The 13,080-nt window shown below is 43.6% G+C and overlaps 1 protein-coding gene across 1 annotated transcript; it reads left to right on the forward strand.

The window, feature by feature from the left end:
* Positions 1 to 4,208: 4,208 nt before the first annotated feature.
* Positions 4,209 to 5,579, forward strand: LOC123117705 (aspartic proteinase nepenthesin-1-like). Its single transcript, XM_044538402.1, has one exon. It carries the CDS (start codon positions 4,209 to 4,211, stop codon positions 5,577 to 5,579), a length of 1,371 nt encoding a protein of 456 aa, XP_044394337.1.
* Positions 5,580 to 13,080: the final 7,501 nt, after the last annotated feature.

Consider the following 13,080-nt stretch of genomic DNA (forward strand, 5'->3'; position numbering starts at 1 on the left):
TACATGTAATAAAATCTTACATGATGGGATGGAGGGAGTGTTGTACTACATCATTTTTTAATTGTTGTTTAGCTTCTAATATTAACTTGGTGCTTTTAGGTACATATATCATTGCCAAAGTTCCACAGCTCGACCCTTTCTGGGGCAATAAGATATTCATGAACCAGCATCAAGTGAGGAAACTGACAAAGATTGTTATTAAAATGGGTCCAAAGACGTCAATCAAACTATTTGGTTACATTTTATGCAAGATAACAGTGAACTCCAGGATGGTAAGTATGAATCATGTAGCCTTCTTTTTACTGCCCATAATGAGTTGTGCTAGATGACAATGTCTGAATCTTTTTTCCTTTGCAGTGGATCCTGAAGCAGTTTACTCAATATTACCTCTCAAACTACATGATTGGCGATTGGCTATCAGAAGGGATTGGACTAGAGTCATGCATGCCTTCTGCATCCAGGAGAGCACAATATGGCCATTCCGCTTCACCTTATTCAGCAACCGAAATGTCTGTCGCCTCTTTCTTTACCATCTGTAATACTACAAGTATAGAATCCTGGTTTATCATTCTTTATCTGGTGCTTATGTAACCCTTAAATATATGTACATGTGAATCAAATAATGCATTGGTTGTTTAAACCTGATGGATATGAATAAAGCTAAAGCCTACTTTCAAGTTTAAATTAGGTACAATTGTAAATAGCGACAATTAAATTAGGGCGAAATTAGGGTGTGCATGTCATTACGGCTCGCGCGGTTAATAAAGCACAGCGTGTGCGATATACATCATAATCCGACACGGTTCACTGAGAGAAAACGTGTGTAACAATGCACACAGTTGCCGTTTGCAAAGTGTGTGTGATGTCCGACACTATCACATATGATGCAGGAATACTAAATGTGTGTGATTATCTACCTATCATACACGGTTTATAATCATGAACTGTTTGTGATGTGCCAGACATCGTAAAACTCCCGTGCCTGGAATCTGCCTGGAAAGCTGCCGTGCCTGGAATCTGCCTGGATTTAGGTAAAACCACAAAACTTGAACTGTGATGGTAATGCGAGCACAAACGAGTAGCAAGGATGAAGCGTTTGGGATAGTCGAGATATCGGAAACGGTTATATAGGGACAACTGTATGCATCAAGGCTCCCTATCCCCAACGGTTTCTGGGTCGTGTGGGAAGGACCATCTATCGCCCACACTCACTAGGCGACGGTTCCAAATGCCGTCGCAGAAAGGGGTTAGAAACCGTTTGTATAGCACTGACTCGTACAAGTGTTGCTTCATCTTTTTCTTCTTTTATAATTTGACAAGTAATGAGAAATGCCAACACCTTTGCTCACTTGTGTGCAAAACATGCTTGTACACTCGAGGTGACGGGATGTTGGATGGACTCTTCCCCCAGTTTCCTCATGACCAGCGTTCTCGCTGGCCATGCTGGAGCTGTTGATAATTGAATAAAGCTCTAAGTTTCCTGAAAAAAAAGAATAATGTTAAACTCATGCGGGCATGTGGCTGTAGGCCCACTTCGTGATTCATGTGGCTGTAGGCCCACTTTACATGTATATACAAATTTAATTGTTTCATTCATCTACCGCATATTATTCCAGCAGGAGTATCTTTGTATTTTCAGCCTACTCTTCGTGTATGAGATTAAGTCAAATCTGGATAGGCGCTCACAATGTGTCCTATCTCTATCTCGTTCCTCCACATGCATGCATGACAAAAATAAAACAAACCCTCTCACTCTCTTCTCCCACATAACAAATTCATCCTTTTTCAACCGGTGCTAATTCAAACCCACCATATCTTTTAAACCACAATTACGTTTTTAAAACTTTTTATATATTTGAACTCCAGTAGCTAAGACCTCTAGAACAAGATCATTCTTGAATACATTCAAACATTTTCAAATTACAATTTTGAATGACAGCAATAGGTTTTCTAAAATAAGTGAAATAAGTTTTTAAAATTGAATGAAACAATTTTTTGAAATGACTGAAATTGGGTTTTCTGACAAATGAAACATATTTCAGTGTGTTATTTCAAAAATATGAAACTAGTTATTTAAAAAATGTAAAGCTGGGTATTTCTAATTATTTAATAAAATGAGTGAGTCTATGTTTGAAACGAGTGAAATTGTTTTTAACTGATACTTTGAAATAAGTGAAAGTTTTCTGGTATAAGTGAAATAAGTTTTCTGGAATAAGTGGAGTAGGTATTTTGGATTGGGTGAAACCAATTTTTTGAAATGGGATAAATGTGTTTTTCATAAACATGGCACATATTTTGCTCTGAATTTATGAAAGTTTAAAAAAATTGAGACTAGTTATTTAAAGATGTGAAACTGATTATTTCAAACCTTTATAAAATGAGCGAAATTTGTTTTATGAAATAAGGGAAATGTTGTAAAGATAATCTGTAAGAAGATAGAAACAAAATTAATAGAATTCGGCAACTGGCCCCATCGTTATGTTTGCTTAGGACAAGCCGATTTGTGTTTCTTATTGATGGTGGCATACACTAGGGGTGGCTAACCAAGGGGAGCCTGGCAGGAGACCTGCCAGAAGGCCCGCAAGGCCCAGCGACCATGGGGAACCTGAAGAAGGTGATATGCACGTGATGACCATCTTGTTCTCCAAGTTAGCAGCGGCAGCTACATGGATTGCATCTCCCTCTGTAAAACCCTAGCCTCTACCATGTATATAAGGGGTGGCTAGCAGGCTCTCATACCAATCTATTGTCAGATAGACCAACTCTCGGTAGGAATCTCGTCAACATCATTGTATTCCATTGCACGAGGTATCCATCTACCATGAATAACAAGAAGAGGCATGATGTAGGGTATTACTCTTCGGACGCCTGAACATGGGTAACTTGTGCATGCGGGATCCGTCCTGGTAATTCCGACCAAGTTCGCCACCCTACCAAGGGATCTGACAGTTTTGTGCACTATCAATTCTGTCGGAAACCGAATCCGGGATAGAGATCCAGATGGAGCCTACAAGTTCATGCTAAGCCAGATCCTCACCTTCGGCTCTTTCGAGCTAGTGCTTGATAGTTGGGGACAGCCCTTGGACGTCACGCCCCTGCCCTACATCTACTATATGCGCTTCGGGACGATCGAGTTCCTCTTCAATGAGCACGCGAGACCACGACAATCTATGCCTACTCGACCCGTATCGCAAGGAAATAAGTGTGGGCTACCGCTCGCAGCGAAAAATCTGAATGTACAGTTTCATTGCTTTTTAGCACAAGATAGCTGAAATGAATAAATTAATTTGTCACAACCTAGCTTTGATAAGCGCTTACAGTACTGGAGTTTAACATTATTCTTTAACTAGAGGATACCCCGCCCGTTTGTTGCGGGTTGATTGATGAAATGTTTGGTCCATAACATGAGAACTAAAATTGAAAATACATATGATTTATTATATTTGATTATGTATAGTTGTAAAATATTTATTGAACATAAGTAGAATAATTGAATGAAAAATATTTTTCCATGTATGGTTGAATGTTCTGGTGGGTTTTTTCACATGCAAGATTGCATGTTGAGGTGGGTCTTATCCCATTCATAATTATAAGATGAGGTACCAACTTGCATGTTGAGATTTAAGTAGTGGGGATGACTTTGTTAGGTATATAGGATTCACGCCCGCGTGAGTTAATTCATGTTGTGCAACAAATATACAAATCTAAAAGAGGATTTTCGCTACCAAGTTAACGTGGCGAAATCCATGCTCAACATTTAACTCTACCTACACAAAGCGTATCTTGCTTAGAGTAAATTGATCATATTGGATATGGCTTTCGCATTAGGATTCGATTCACGTTTGCATGAGTTAATGGGTATGTATCTCCTACATGAGTGAGAGTGAAGGGATATGCAAATCTAAAATAGAAATTTTCTCTACATAGTTAATGCAGCCCAAAACTCTTGCTGGACAAATTATGACTCAGTGTAAGGCAAAGACAAACATACTTGCAGTATACTCATATGAATCGGCACACATTAAATGAAGATATGCATACAGTAGTAGTATATAGGAGATATGCACATTAAATGAATATACGGATTTTGGCACCACAATTAGTTCTCGCTCAACATTTAACTCTCCGTGTACAAAGACTGCTTGCATTCAAGCCACCAAGTAAGGTGCGGTGCTCTAGCTTGCTAGTGTGACTGTGTTGCTGCAACCATGGAGCTTGGCACACACGCTCTCGCCCTCCTCCCGCTGGTGCTTGTTGCCTCTCTGGCGATGTTCCTCCAGCCTGCCGTTGCAACCCATGGCATGCCACGCCCCAGCGGAGGCTTCAGCCTGCGCCTGGTGCCCAGCGCCGGCTGGAACAGCACCATGCACGTCGACGGCGGCGGCTTCCTGCACCTCAACGAGCAGGCAGCCACCACTGCGCTTCGGCCGCATGTCCACGGGCCGAGAGGGCTGACATACAGCGTGGCCACCACCGTTGGGACGGGCCGCGGCCGCCGCACCTACGACCTGGTGCTGGACACGGTCAGCAGCCTGACATGGATGCAGTGCTTGCCGATTGCGCATCCGTTCCCACAGATGCCGCCGCCCTTCAACCTGGAGATCTCGACGTCGTTCAGACGCGTCCCGCACGGGAGCAACCTGTGTCATAAGCCATCCAGGGGCAACGAGTGCGAGTTCCGGGCCACCCGCCTCGACGGCGCGCATGCGAGCGGTGTGCTCGGCACCGAGACCTTCGCCTTCGCGGACGATGGCGGCCGCGCCGCAGCCGCGGAGGTTGGTGGCGTCGTCTTTGGCTGCGCGCACATCGCCACAGGATTCCACGGCCATGGAGTACTAGCCGGCGTCCTCGGCCTGGGGAAGCTGATGCCGTCTCTCATTTGGACTCGGCTCCGCCAGCACCGGCAGGACGGCCGCTTCTCCTACTGCCTCTTCGGTCCCACGCGTCCGGAGAGGCACGGCTTCCTCCGGTTCGGCGCCGATGTCCCGGCCACCGGCCACATGAAGAGCACCAACATCCTCTACATGCGCTGGACCAGCCCGGATTTCAGCGCCTACTTCGTCAAACTCCTCGGCGTCAGCGTCGCCGGCAAGCGCCTGGCCGGGCCACCCGGACGCCACATGGTCGACTTATTCCAGCGCCACAAGTCGGGCGGTAGGTGGTACGGCGGGTGCCTGATCGATCCTGGGACGGGCACGACGATGATGACGCAGCTCGCGTACAACGTCCTGGAGCACGCCGTGGAGGAGCACGTCAAGAGACTGGGGACGCCGCTTGTCAGGCACCACGGGTATCGCCTTTGCTTCAGCGGCACGACTCAGGCCGCCATCCCGCACCTGCCGACGATGACGCTGCACTTCGAGGAGGGCGGGGAGGACGACGGTGACCTCGTGATAAGGCCGCAACAACTCTTCGTCTTCGTTCAGCACGACATCTGCCTCGCCGTGGTGCCGAGCGAGCACATGACCATCATCGGCGCGATGCAGCAGGTGGACACGCGCTTTGTCTATGACATCACAGCTGGCAAGATCCACTTCGCTCCCGAGAGATGCAGCAACGATACAGGCGGCCCCAACTGAACTAGGATGTGGGCTTCCAGTAAACCCTAATTTAAAAAGTTTACAGTTTTCAATGCAGCTTTTTCTTGAATTAGATGTTGTCATCAACTGAAAAAGAAATAAAGAAGACTACGTACACATTTGGCTCTTCGTCCCCTCCCCATTCCTTCATTAGCGCATCTCCAACGCGGACCCGTCCGGACGCATCCGCGGATATGGATGCAGGAGCCGCTCATCTAACTATTTAAACGCATAGTAATATAAGAGCCAATTAAAAGTATGGTGTTCATACTTCATAGCAGTCGATCACAACCAAAATGAGGCGGATGTTCATAGTTACATGTGCTATATCACACAAGTTTCAGTCCGGCATTCCGAGCAAAAAGAATGCATTTTCGCCCTCCCAGACCAAATGTATGTGCCTCCTCGCTAAATCTGTCACCGGCTCCTCCACATTGACCGCCTCCTTCTCCTCCACGGTCAAGCACTTCAATATTCTAACACGGACGAGTTGCGGGCCGAATAACCTCGTAAAACAAAGGCCCAAAACACAACACGTGCCACAAATGGGCTGAAAGCACAAGGGGCCATTCATGGCCCCACACACTTAACGAGCCGTTAACAGGCCGAAAGCAACCAGAATTTACAGCAACCCATAGACATAATGGATCATTATGGGCCGAAACTCGTCACGGGCTTAAAATGGCCCAAAGGCTTCATGGGCCTTGAACAAGCCAAAAAATACCACAGGTCGAGAATGATCAAACGGCAGAACATGCATTAGCGAGCCAAAAGTCGTCATTCCGATAGTGTACAACGGCGTAAATGGGGCTAAGATAGCTAGATCCCCTAATGAAAGAACCATGCCATCGCTCCATCTTAACATGCCCATGTCTCCCGGGAGCGCCTCCAAACCCTCCTTCCCAGGGCGTGCACATGCTTGCACGAACTGCAACCCTCAGGTTGTAGTAGCGGCGTCGTCGGTCAGCTCACAACAAAAATGTTGTCAACCTCGCCATGCACCGACCACGGTTGAAGCCTGCAACACAAGCAAGCTCTAGGTTACAACACCAGGTTGCAGCAACACCATTGCTGCGACCACCCCCTTGAAGCACCGGTGATGCTCCATTGCAGCCCGGCACACTTCAACATGGACGCTAATAGCAAGCATTTTTGTAAAGGTATTTTTGTAAACGCCTCAAAACTCTGTTTAGGAAGGCATTATCAAAAAACACCTCGGCTGGACGTGGGATTGAAGGTGTCTTTTCAAAATGTCTCAGCTGGACATAGCTTTGAAGGCGCTTTTTTTTGTTTGCAAAACACCGCCTCACGGATTGGGCATAGCTTTAGAAGCGTTCTTCTGAAAGGCCTGCACTTCATCAAGATTTTGAGGCGCTCGACGGAAATAGCCACCGTATTGTTAAGGATTTGAGGGTTTTTTTCTAAATTGCGTCCAAACTTATCATTGATCCCAAAGATCCTCATGAATTGGCTTAAGAGAAGATAATATTGGCTTGATTGACATGTGTGAAGCCCACTGTCGCAGGTGGCCCAACAGAGTCCGACATACATACATGCCTAGTTGTGGAGACACTCCTGTAGCACCGCACCACGCTAGTACAGCAACCCCCCATCCCCGCTTCACGCTATTCCCTGCAGCGTCTCCGTCCCGTGGCCTTTGAAAACATTGGAGCACCTCTGCCGCTCATCTCACACCACTCCTTGTAGCATCACTATTGCTGCGGGCCCATCCTTTTTGCAGCCTTATGTTGCTGCTCGACATCTCCATCTGTGGTGGCCGACCTTGTAGCTTGTAGCGCGACGGCGGTCGAGGAGCTAGCAACACTCCATTGCAGTATTGGTGACCGTGCGTAATGCTCCATTGCAGCATCGCCCACACGTGGAAGCTCCGTCTGCATCAGTGGAAGCTCCATCAAAGCACTGGTGGCGCTCAGCAATGCTTCTAATCCATCAAATGCTCCATCACAACGTTGACGATGTTGCATCGGTGTTGCGCAACTTGTGGTCAGCGTTGAACCCTCTCTTGATTTGGGTAGGGGGAAGATGGTGGTCGTCGTCGGGAGTGATACATCTCCAACGTATCTATATTTTTTGATTGTTCCATGCTGTTATATTATCATTCTTGGACGTTTTACAATCATTTTATAGTTATTTTATATCGTTTTTTGGTACTAACCTATTGGCATAGTGCCAAGTGCCAGTTGTTGTTTTTGGCACGTTTCTTACATCGCAGGAAATCAATATCAAACGGAGCCCAAACATCGCGAAACTTTTTGGAGAATTTTTATGGGCTAGAAGACACCTGATGGGCCAAGGCAGCACCTGGGGGGAGCTCCGAGGGGAGCAAAACCCACCAGGACGCGTCTGGGGGCCCAGGCGCGCCTTGGTGGGTTGTGCCCACCTCGGGTGCCCACCGGACTGGCTCTTTGCTCTATAAATACCCCAATATTCAAAAACCCTAGGGTAGTCGACGGAATTTTGATCCAGCCGCCGCAGAGTCCAGAGCCACCAGATCCAATCTAGACACCATCACAGAGGGGTTCACCACTTCCATTGGTGCCTCTCGAATGATGCGTGAGCAGTTCCTTGTAGACCTACGGGTCCGTAGTCAGTAGCTAGATGGCTTCCTCTCTCTCTTTTGATTATCAATACAATGCTCTTGGACATCCATATGATGTAGCTCTTTTGCGGTGTGTTTGTTGGGATCCGATGAACTTTGAGTTTATGATTAGATCTATCTTTTTATATCCATGAAAGTTATTTGAGTCTTCTTTTGATCTCTTATATGCATGATTGCTTATAGCCTCGTATTTCTTCTCCGATATTTGGGTTTTGTTTGGCCAACTTGATCTATTTATCTTGCAATGGGAAGATGTGCTTTGTAGTGGGTTCGATCTTACGGTGCTTGATCTCAGTGACAGAAAGGGAACCGACACGTATGTATCGTTGCTACTAAGGATAAAACGATGGGGTCTATTTCTACACAAATAGATCTTGTCTACATCATGTCATCGTTCTTATTGGATTACTCCATTTCTCCATGAACTTAATACACTATATGCATGCTGGATAGCGGTAGATGTGTGGAGTAACAGTAGTAGATGCAGACAGGAGTTGGTCTACTAATCTTGGACGTGATGCCCATATAACGATCATTGCCTGGATATCGTCATGATTATTTGAAGTTCTATCAATTGCCAAACAGTAATTGTTTTCCCACCGTTTGCTATTTTCTCGAGAGAAGACACTAGTGAAATCTACGGCCCCCGGCTCTCTTTCTCATATTATTTGCCTTTGCGATCTACTTTCCTTTGCATCATTTTCATCCTTTCCCAAGATTGTGCAACATGCTCATACAAAAATTTATGCGGGATTGAATTTTGTTTCTCGCAACCTTTTGGATTCCGCCGCGGGTGGTACTTTTATGGAAATTACTTTGGGTGAAGCCACCAAATTGCTTGATAATATTATGGCGAATTATTCGCAACGGCATACCGAAAGGGCGCCGACTAGCAAAAAAGTTAATTTCGTTGAGATTGATTCTTTGAATGAAAAAGTTGATGCTCTTATGAAAATGGTCGCTAGTAAAAGTCCTCCTATTGATCTTAGTGATATTCCTTTGTCTACTTTGATTGAGCAAACTAGTGATGCTATAGATGTGGACTTTATCTCTAGAAATTATTTTAACAATAATGCGTATAGAGGTAATTTTAATCCTAGGCCTAGTAATTCCTTTAATAATTATGGTAATCCTATGGAAATCAATCTTGCAATAATAATAGGAACACCTCTGATCTAGAGAATAATATTAAAGAATTCATCAATACTCAAAAGGTTTTCAATGTTTCCATAGAAGAAAAAATAAATAAGATTGATGATATGTCTAGGAGTATTGATAGAATTTCTCATGACATGGAGAATCTCGAGTTGAAAATTTGTGTGCCTAAAGTAGAAGAATCAATTAAAGCTCTTTATGTTTCTATGGATGAAAGCAAGAAAAGAACCGTCATGCTTAGAGCTAAACGAGAATTTTTAGAAAAATGTGTTTTCTAGTGATCTTCATAAAAATGATAAAGACATTAAAATGATTTGTGTTTCTTCTATTGATTATTTGTTTAGTAAAGTTCAGCTTGATGATAAAGGGACTAGAGAAGAGTCAACTTTAGGTAGAAGGCGTCCCAATATTTCGGAGATTGAAAATCTTGTTGAGAAAATTGATAAAAGTGGGTTTGTAGAGGTCAAGACTTTAACTAGTGATGTGCCCACTATCTTGTTGGATTACAAAGACTTTAATTATGATAGTTGCTCCTTTATTGATTGTATTTCTTTGTTGCAATCCATGATTAATTCACACCATTCTTACGAACAAAATAAAGCTTTGACTAAACATATTGTTGATGCTATGATGAAAGCTTTAGATGATAAGTTGGAACTAGAAGTGTCAATTCCTAGAAAGTTGCATGATGAATGGGAACCTACTATCAAAATCAAAATTAAAAATTATGAGTGTTTTGCTTTGTGTGATTTGGGTGCTAGTGTTTCCACAATTTCGAAATCTCTTTGTGATGTTCTTGGTTTTACCAATATTCAAGATTGCTCTCTTAATTTGCATTTGGCGGATTCTACTATTAAAAAGCCTTTGGGGAGGATCAATGATGTTCTTATTCTTGCAAATAGGAACTATGTACCCATAGACTTTATTGTTCTTGACATCGATTGCAATCCGTCTTGCCCTATTATACTTGGTAGACCGTTTTTGCGCACTATTGGCGCGGTGATTGACATGAAAGAAGGGAATATTAAATTCCAATTTCCTTTGATAAAAGGCATGGAACACTTCCCTAGAACCAAGATCAAATTGCCTTATGAATCCATAATGAGGGCAACTTATGGAACATCCAACAAGGATGACATCACTGGAAATCTTGGTATCATGCCTAGCTAAGAGCGTAAAACAATAGCGCTTGTTAGGAGGCAACCCAACTTGTATCTTTTTGCTTTTTGATTTCCTTGCTGTTTTTAAGAAAATACCCTTTATTACCAGTTTAGAGCTATACAATATTGCTCTAGTGCTTCACTTATATCTTTTGTTCGTAAGATGGGTATAAAATTAGTCCTAATATGATGATCATCCAAGATGGGTATAATAAAAACTTTCATATAAAGTGCACTGAATACTATGAGAAGTTTGATTCTTTATGATTGTTCTGAGATATGAAGATGGTGATATCAGAGTCATGCTAGTAGAGTAGTTGTGAATTTGAGAGATACTTGTGTTAAAGTTTGTGATTCCCGTAACATGCACCTATGTTGAACCGTTATGTGATGAAGTTGGACCATGATTTATTTATTGATTGTCTTCCTTATTAGTGGTGGTCGGGGACGAGCGATGGTCTTTTCCTACCAATCTATCCCCCTAGGAGCATGCGCATAGTACTTTGTTTCGATAACTAATAGATTTCTGCAATAAGTATGTGAGTTCTTTATGACTAATGTTGAGTCCATGTATTATACGCACCCTCACCCTTCCACCATTGCTAGCCTCTCTAGTACCGCGCAAGTTTCTCCAGTACCATACACCCACCATATACCTTCCTCAAAATAGCCACCATACCTACCTATTATGGCATTTCCATAGCCATTCCGAGATATATTGCCATGCAACTTTCCACCGTTCTGTTTATTATGGCATGCTCCATCATTGTCCTATTGCTTTGCATGATCATGTAGTTGACATTGTATTTGTGGCAAAGCCACCGTTCATAATTTTTCATACATGTCACTCTTGAATCATTGCACATCCCGGTACACCGCTAGAGGCATTCACATAGACTCATATTTTGTTCTAAGTATCGAATTGTAATTCTTGAGTTGCTTGTAAATAAAAGTGTGATGATCATCATTATTAGAGCATTGTCTCAGTGAGGAAAGGATGATGGAGACCATGATTCCCCCATAAGTCGGGATGAGACTCCGGACGACAAATAAAAACAGGGGGAAAAAGAGGCCATAAAAGGGAGAAAAGGCCAAAATAAAAAATGAGAGAAAAAGAGAGAAGGGGCAATGCTACTATTCTTTTTCCACACTTGTGCTTCAAAGTAGAACCATGATCTTCATGATAGAGAGTCTCCTATGTTGTCACTTTCATATACTAGTGCAAATTTTTCATTATAGAACTTGGCTTGTATATTCCAATGATGGGCTTCCTCAAAGTGCCCTAGGTCTTCATGAGCAAGCAAGTTGGATGCACACCCACTTAGTTTCTTTTGTTGAGATTTCATACACTTATAGCTCTAGTGCATCCGTTGCATGACAATCCCTACTCACTCACATTATAATCTATTGATGGGCATCTCCATAGCCCGTTGATACGCCTAGTGGATGTGAGACTATCTTCTCCTTTTGTCTTCTCCACAACCACCATTCTATTCCACCTATAGTGCTATGTCCATGGCTCACGCTCATGTATTGCGTGAAGATTGAAAAAGTTTGAGAACATCAAATGTATGAAACAATTGATTGGCTTGTGAACGGGGTTGTGCATGATTAAATACTTTGTGTGATGAAGATAGAGCATAATCTTGAATCTGTCGGATCTGAACACTCATGCCACAATAAAGAAAATTGCATTGATAAATATGTTAGGTAGCATTCCACATCAAAAATTCTGTTTTATTCATTTACCTACTCGAGGACGAGCAGGAATTAAGCTTGGGGATGCTTGATACGTCTCCAACGTATCTATAATTTTTTATTGTTCCATGCTATTATATTATCTGTTTTGGATGTTTAATGGGATTTAATGTGCTCTTTTATATTATTTCTGGGACTAACCTATTAGCCGAGGGTCCAGTGCCAGTTTCTGTTTTTTTTGCCTGTTTTAGAGTTTTGCAGAAAAGGAATACCAAACAGAGTCCAAACGGAATGAAACCTTAGAGATGATCTTTCTTGGACCGAAAGCAAACCAGAAGACTTGGAGATGAAGTCGGAGACATAATGAGGAGGCCACGAGGCAGGAGGGCATGCCCAGGTGGGTAGGCGTCCCCCCCCCACCCTCATGGGCCCCTCGTAGCTCCACCGACCTAGTTCTTTCGCCTATAAATTCTTTTATACCCTAAAAACATCAGGTGGAGCCACGAAACCACTTTTCCACCGCCGCAACCTTCTATGCCCGTGAGATCACATCTGATACGTCTCGAACGTATCTACTTTTCCGAACACTTTTGCCCTTGTTTTGGACTCTAACTTGCATGATTTGAATGAAACTAACCCGGACTGACGCTGTTTTCAGCAAAACTGCCATGATGTTGTTTTATGTGCAGAAAAGAAAAGTTCTCGGAATGTCCTAGAAATCCACGGAGGCACTTTTCAGAATTAATAAGAATTTTTGGCGAAAGAATCAAGGCCACGGGGCCCACGGGCTGTCCACGAGACAGGGGGCGCCCCCCCCCCTAGGGCGCGCCCTCCTATCTCGTGGGCCCCCTGGACCTCCTCCGACCTC

The sequence above is a fragment of the Triticum aestivum genome, chromosome 5B (assembly GCF_018294505.1).
Source record: "Triticum aestivum cultivar Chinese Spring chromosome 5B, IWGSC CS RefSeq v2.1, whole genome shotgun sequence".
Lineage (NCBI taxonomy): Eukaryota > Viridiplantae > Streptophyta > Magnoliopsida > Poales > Poaceae > Triticum > Triticum aestivum.

What these genes read in the sequence shown, in the direction of transcription:
- LOC123117705 (XM_044538402.1), top strand. Translation starts at nt 4,209, where the DNA reads ATGGAGCTTGGCACACACGCTCTCGCCCTCCTCCCGCTGGTGCTTGTT.